The 7,206-nt window shown below is 39.8% G+C and overlaps 2 protein-coding genes across 2 annotated transcripts in view; both read left to right on the top strand.

Moving 5' to 3' along the window:
• LOC140339142 (uncharacterized) overlaps window positions 1–6,192 on the top strand; it is a 9,718-nt gene extending 3,526 nt beyond the window's left edge. Inside the window, exon 3 of the mRNA XM_072423725.1 lies at window positions 5,020–6,192. Coding sequence (XP_072279826.1) covers window positions 5,020–5,454 — 435 coding nt within the window. The 3' untranslated portion in view covers window positions 5,455–6,192. The remainder of the gene's footprint in view (window positions 1–5,019) is intronic.
• On the top strand, window positions 3,345–4,347 carry LOC140339804 (gastrula zinc finger protein XlCGF66.1-like). The gene is made up of 4 exons (XM_072424704.1): window positions 3,345–3,605; window positions 3,698–3,832; window positions 3,912–4,092; window positions 4,343–4,347. The coding sequence occupies exons 1-4, from the start codon at window positions 3,522–3,524 to the stop codon at window positions 4,345–4,347; spliced, it is 405 nt and encodes a 134-aa protein (XP_072280805.1). The 5' UTR covers window positions 3,345–3,521.
• Window positions 6,193–7,206: the final 1,014 nt, after the last annotated feature.

Below are 7,206 nucleotides of genomic sequence, written 5' to 3'. Positions count from 1 at the left end.
GGCTGCAATCCAGCTTAAGACTGATACCTTGGTGTGTGGTCTGAGTTGGATGAACCAGACAAGTGTCCTTTGACCCCAGCAAAGGCGAGTGTAACCCCTCACAAATCATATATATAAATATTTTACAGAGCCATTGCTCTCTATAGCACATCATATGTATGTAAAATGGGATACACCAGAATAAATTGCATGTCAGTAAGAAGTAAGTACCAAATACCAAAACTTTAAAGACAACTTCAAACGACTGTGAACTTTCAGCCGAATTGACGGGATGAACTATAAATATACCCCATAGAAGAGTTGTAGCATAGAGTTAGGATTAAAATGTTAAACAATTACAATGAGATTGCAAAACTAAAATGTACTGATTGGGTATTATCATTTTTCAAATTTTACAGAGAAGGAAGCTTTTGAAAGATTTTTGGTCAAGCTTTTCAGATATAGAAGATGACCCCTGCTTTCCACCCTGACAGTTAAGCAGAACAATTGTGAAATCCGAAGATGCTAGGCACGTTGGTCGTAGACTTGGAACCGACTGTTGGTGTAAATGTGGTCATGCGTAGGGATGCCTACGGTCGGGGAATCCGTATGTTGCATTGAAAGATAATACCCACGACAACATCCCTGAAGGAAAATCTTGTATTACTGATTCAGAACTGTTTAAAAAAAATGGTCGTAAATAAACAAATGACGAAAAAAAAAACATCTTACAATACTTGGAAAAAAAACAGGTACGATAGTAAATTTGTAGAAATAGGAAAAAATATTAATTCCCTCTTGGATTTTATGTTATGCTTTATTTTACAGAAATCCTAATAATTCTACAATTTTTATTTAGTAAAGTAATTTTTTTTCATATAATTTAATAAATAAAACATACTAAAGGTAAGTTTTTTTTGTAATGAGGTATGTTACAACGATTGTTTTCCACAATGTACACTGGAATTGTAACCACGAAGGTCTTTGTAGCCAATGATGGGTATAGCAATGTGGGATTCGAACTTGGATTCCCAGTTCGGATCCCATCAGCTGTTGGCAGCAGCACTTGTTAGGCGGAGTATTCTCTTAGACCGCAACTGACTCCAAACATTTGTACTGGTAAAGTCCGGCGCAGGATGTAAAGGAGAAACATCCGTCGCTGGATTGGTTTGACTATGTGGGACCTTCAGTTTAACAAGACTAATATTAATAATTGTCTGGGATGATTACTTCTACCATGTGCTTGGCATTTTAGGAAAGTGGAAGGATAACCCATGTAACTGTGTGAGTAAGCAAGGTTACCCATGGAAGGAGACACAAGTATCACGGGACTGTGTGTGCCGGGTAGCCCTGATGACGTCACGAAGAATGACTTCACGAAGAATTCCGGACTTACTTTCACATGCGCATGTGATGTCACCGGAGAAAAAACCCGCAATATCTCTGGATCATACCAAGGGAGTTGTGACGTGAGAAGTAAATGTTATATATTTTACTTTTATTTTTTTTCAAACATGTCAAGGTAAGGTTTAGTTCCACTAGTTGATGTTGGTAAAACCTTTGACTTCAGGATATCTCGGGTTGCTGGTGACACAAATTCTTGCTAACGTTTGAAATTCTTCCTTGGATACTAAGATAGACCCGTTTTGTAGTACATTTCCCTGCCAAGAAAAGCCAGGACACAAAGATTCACCCATGGGAGCCAGATGGCCTGCTGTGTCTTGACCATAGAGTTGTAAAGAAACTGAAAAAATAAAAGGCGGAGCTATGATTAGTTTGGGATTTGTGTAGAGTGCCATCCTATGGTGTATGAGGGTAGTAGACCTCCCACGTGTGTGCTGACATCAGGTAGTGGTGGTAATATGTATAATTTTTTTCCTTTTGTGTATTTTATTGATTTTTGACTTTTTGCAAACAATGAAAAAACATAAAGTGAAAGTAAAATCCCACAGGTGATTACTGTATAAAGGGTCAGACGATGTCCCATCTGCAATAACTTTTCTAACGTACCTGGTCACCACCTCATTTCCCTTTGGGCATGTTGGAAATGGATGAACTACGACGGGCCTGCATGGGAGTTACGTCCTCAAGAACATGAGAAGTAAAGGAGAAAGAAATTGGCGGCATCCTGCGATGGATCAGGCATAGACGGGATAGTTGTGGGTTTATTTTTTATTTATTTATTTTTATTTATTTTATTATTTTTTACTTGTTCCTGTTATGGTAAAAAAAGAATGCTGGACAGTCATGAAAAATACAAGGTGGTATAAAAGCATAAAACCAAATTAAAACAATACAAACCAATAAAAACAATAATCATTGAAGAATTGGTTTTGTGGTTATAGAAATGCACGGACGACTTTCTTATAAGGATAATGTCATTAACCCATTGTATGCAGCTATTGTGTGCTATATGTTAACGAATGAATGAACACAAGCGTGTGCTGGCAGCCATTTGTTTGTAGCCCATATATGAAGACACGTTACCATATATGAATGGCTGCCATAGTGTCTTCCATCTGGTATGCTGGGCTACAATAAAATGGCCATGGAAAACCAATCAGCAAGGAGCCTTCTTGTTACCCATGATGCACGGCACTAAGGAATGGACACCATAGCAGCAGGGGTGAGCACAACCGAGTGCAAGCAATGGAGCCGAACTACAACCGTCTGACCGAGAGGATATTACAACTGACCCTGGAGATCATCTACCTGCTGACCGGAGAGGTGAGGAACATTCTGGGTTTAAGGTAATTCAATTTTTTTAATGAAATTTAGAAAAATATTTTTTCTGCAGACCCAATGAAGTTTTTTTTCCCAATGGCAACTTTACGTTATTGTTTTACAGAATGGTGTGCGTGGCAGTTGGCCAATCACATTCCACTAACTAGGACCCTATGGGGTGCTAATGAAAACATTTTGTTTGTATTATTTGCTGCATAATATAAAAATTATACAACAGAGGAAAGGAGTCAATGTGGATTACATAAAGCCCCCCATTGCTAGGATCTGTACAGGTGACATTCTTCCCACTGACCACCACACTAATGTCCTTGGAACACATTAGAGGGACAGGGATACAGTATGAATGGCGCTTAACTGGTAGTGACATGGAGATGGGTCGGAACCATGGATAACTGGCAGATAGACGCTCTGGAAAGTTTCAGTTTATAAGGAAGACTTCAGCCTTTGGCCTCCATCAGGGTTCAATGTTGGCTAGAAGAAAAGCTGCAATCTGACCTGATTCTTTATAGCAAAAAGTTTTTTATATTGTGTCTTTTTTTCCATCTCAATAACGCCCAATCGTTTCCATCCTCGTACCCATTTGAACAAACTAATTTAGTATAAGAACATTTTCTTGAAAAATAGCATAGTAAACCCTAGTTTTAGGTTCCTTTATGGATAAGCCAAATGGCAACTGTTCTTAAAGTGACACTAACACTGATATCACTTTCCGTCAATCTCTATCCTAATTGTGTACAATCATTACTTATTATTCTCTTTTCTTATTGTATAAATGTAAACTATAGGTCACATGAGGAATGAGCATGGAGGCAGGCCAGAGACAAGTGACCAAGGGGATCATAAATCTCGCCCTGGAGATCATCCACCTACTAACCGGAGAGGTAATGAAGATTCTAGGAGGGTCAAATGGCATCACTTCAAAATTTTGATTCCAGCATTCTAATGTGACATTCCTAATGGTTTTTCAATGCAGAAATTTCCTCTTATGAAGTCTGGTGATCATATAACCATTAGAGTGCCTCCATGTGACTCTCTAAAACTTGGGAGACACAACATGAAGAAGGTTCTAGAAGTTATTCAGAAGATGGCCAAGCTGCTAACAGGAGAGGTGAGCAGGGAAATCTGGGACGATATTCAGTAGCAAATGAGATTTGTGTGAATGGTGATTGTATCGTTGTGTGCGTCAGGTTCCTATAAGGTGTCAGGATGTCACTGTTGTTTTTTCCATGGAGGAGTGGGAGTATTTAGAAGGACACAAGGACCTCTACAAGGACGTCATGATGGAGGACCACCAGACCCTCACATCACCGGGTAAGAGGAGACGTTATTGTAAAGGAGAGAGCAGTACGGAGGCCTCACCATCATCAGGTAGGTGGAGCTGAGGGCCCCATAAACCCACCAGAGAGATGTCCCCATCCTCTGTATTCCCGGGATTCCACACAGGAAGGTCAGGAGATCCCTCACCATCATCAGGTAGGTAGAGTTGAGAGCCCACCAGAGAGATGTCTCCGTCCCCTGTGTTTCTGGAGTTCCAGACATGAAGGTCCACATGTGTGGCCCCTAAAACATATCTTCTATGTAATGTCTAATGTTCCATATTTATATACCTCTGTTTCAGGCTGAAGATGTGATGGATTTAAAAATTAAAGTGAAAGAAGAAGAGATATCTGTGGAGGATGATCATATATATAGGGAGGAGGCTGGAATGATGAGGACTTTCATAGTGGAGGACTCTTCTACAAAGACAAGGAACAGGGCAGGTCAGCCATCTTATATTCTTCTGTCATCCCTGCTCACTGATTGGTCCAGAGTAAGGAAATAACTGAAGACGGTCTTCCTTTATTTCCAGATTGTAAAACGGAGCCCATGACAAGGGATTGTATGGGAGAAGAGACAATTGGCTCAACTATCGATACTTCCTCCTGCAACTCTCCTGACTCCTACGCTGAACACCCTCCTGCTGCGAGGCATGGTGCCATAATATATGGGGAGAAGACATTTTCCAGTCCTGAACGTGGGGAAAATGTTATCTCTAAATTAGCTCTAACTAACACGGAGAAGGAGCTCCATTTCTGTTGTAAATGTGGGAAATGTTTTCTTCATAAATCAGAACTTCTCAAACATTATAGTGTTCACACTGGGGAGAAGCCATATTCATGCCTTGAGTGCAGGAATTATTTTTCACAGAGGACCAATCTTTTCAGACATCAGAAATCTAATAGTGGGGAGGAGCCATATTCCTGCCCTATTTGTGGGAAGGGCTATCCCCAGAACTCAGAACATCAAAAATTGAAGCCATATAAGTGCGATGAGTGCAAGAAATGTTTTTCGGATAAGCACAGCCTTTCAAGACATCAGAAGAAGCACACTGGTGACAAGCCGTATCCATGTCCGGAGTGTGGAAAATGTTTTCCACACAAATCAGAACTTGTTACACATCAAAGATCTCATACGGGAGAGAAGCCATATTGCTGCTCGGAGTGTGGAAAATGTTTTTCGCAGAGATCCAATCTTTATATACATCAAAGGTGCCACACCGGAGAGAAGCCGTATTCCTGTAATGAATGTGGAAAACGTTTTTCACACAAGTCCAATCTTACTGTACATCAGATATGCCACAAGCAGGAAAAGCCATATACATGCTCTGAGTGCGGAAAAAGTTATCAACGGAAAGCCGTACTTGCCAGGCATAAAAAATCTCACCGGGCGCAAGCTGCAGTCCTATCCTGAGTGCAAAAACTGTTTTTTTGCAAGACGTCATGGTGAGAGGAGCTAGGTATTAAGAACAGACTTTGGCACTATCACAGGCAAGGTTAGGGATTGTGGGGGCTGGACTCCTTGTGTCATCATTGGGGGGGGGGGGGATATGGCCAATTGGTAGAATTTTGGGTAGGATTCTGATGTCTGTAAAGTCGTCCTACTAATCTATAAAAAGACCTTCTTCCCAAGACATTTTCTCAATTCCAGACCGCGTAACTGTCAATTATAATCTGGAGGGGTAAAAATAGATTAACACAACATAGCAAAAGCTACATGAAGTTTTTTTTTTAACGTTGAATTAATGTGTTGTATTTTTTCCAACTAACTGCCTTGAGATTAGTGGACACTTTTGTGAATTAGGCCCATGACATTCTCTTGGAGAATCCAGGCCCCTCATAGTGTAAAATTTGTTTTGAGTATGCAGAAAGCAATACCCCTTGGTGAGATTGCAGCTCCATGCCTTGGCCCCTTTGGAATAGTGTAAAAGATGGTCAATTTCTGAAAGACTTCTAATTCCCTTTGAACCATCTCTGAGAGATAATGTATCTCAGAAATGTTCAGCAAATATTCTGAAGATAAAGAGGAGCCATGTCCAGAAAAACTATACAGAATGGTTCTTCCACAAAGAGGTTCTGAAGCTGTGAAACCCTTCTGCCCAAAGGAATAGTGGTTTAAAAAGACTTTGTTCCGGAACAATCCGGAACAGAAATGAATAATTCTTGGAAACCATATCTTTCTAATGTTACATAAATATTTAGATACAATAAAGTTCTCATTTTTAAACATTATTGTGAGATCTCGTGTGTTTGCACATTTCTAATTCTCCGCAGCAATGGTAAAGCTAAACTCCCTGGCTTATTAAAAAATGTCCTGCAATAATGAGTCGGGGTACAAAATCTTACCTAGGTGAATATCGGACTTCACATGTTCTTGTGAATCCATCAGTTGCCGGTGGGGAGGTTCATTTCTGGGAAATGCTTCATCATTTTTGTTAATGTCCCAAATTAACCCAAGTTAAAAGTTAATACCTATTGTCTTTTTAGGAAACTACTGGTATTATCTGTTTTAGCATGTATTGTGCATTTCGGTTGTTGCATTCACAAAAGGGAAAGATAGATCTCTCCTTATCTTAAATATATTTATATCTTATAACTGTTTTTTGGGGATGTAGTAGAAAACCCTAAAAAAAATAAAGAAATAATATATTTTAAAATAAAAGCCCTTGGTGAGAGTGAAAGTTGCACTCTATAGAGAAACTTCTCTGTGCTGAAGTTCCTCTGAGGTCCACAAGGTGGTGCGCTCACCAATAAAGGAAGTGATGTCACAGGAAGTTCCATGTGGGAGGGAACAGAGAGAAGACATTGTAGGAACTGGCAGCAGAGAAGGTAAAAAGATTATTTTCTCACAGCTCCTGTCATTCTCCCTTATGGGGAATTGCACTTCTCTGCCCTATACGTCTCAGTTTAATGAACACATAATAATACTGGCAGAAGTATTTATAATAATGTACAGTTTGTCAAAAAACTCAGAAAATGTTTGGACTTACTATTCTGGTATAAAAGAAACAAAACATGGGTGGGTTAACGGATCATCAAATAAAGGTTTTTCCTGTAAATGTAAATGATTGCGTTTCTGAAGGAAGTTCCAATGAGAGATCAATGGTTATACCTGCTGACTTTCACATTGCTACGGGATGCGGTCCAGGTAAGCATCGGATTATGT

This window comes from Pyxicephalus adspersus, chromosome 10, assembly GCF_032062135.1.
Source record: "Pyxicephalus adspersus chromosome 10, UCB_Pads_2.0, whole genome shotgun sequence".
Lineage (NCBI taxonomy): Eukaryota > Metazoa > Chordata > Amphibia > Anura > Pyxicephalidae > Pyxicephalus > Pyxicephalus adspersus.
This window is presented reverse-complemented; position numbering and strand designations above follow the sequence as displayed.

Bases quoted from the DNA above. Each gene is read 5' to 3' on its own strand.
- LOC140339804 (XM_072424704.1), top strand. From the start codon at position 3,522: ATGAGCATGGAGGCAGGCCAGAGACAAGTGACCAAGGGGATCATAAAT. The intron at 3,606-3,697 runs GTAATGAAGATT...TTTTCAATGCAG, and splicing joins TCCACCTACTAACCGGAGAG to AAATTTCCTCTTATGAAGTC. The intron at 3,833-3,911 runs GTGAGCAGGGAA...TGTGTGCGTCAG, and splicing joins CCAAGCTGCTAACAGGAGAG to GTTCCTATAAGGTGTCAGGA.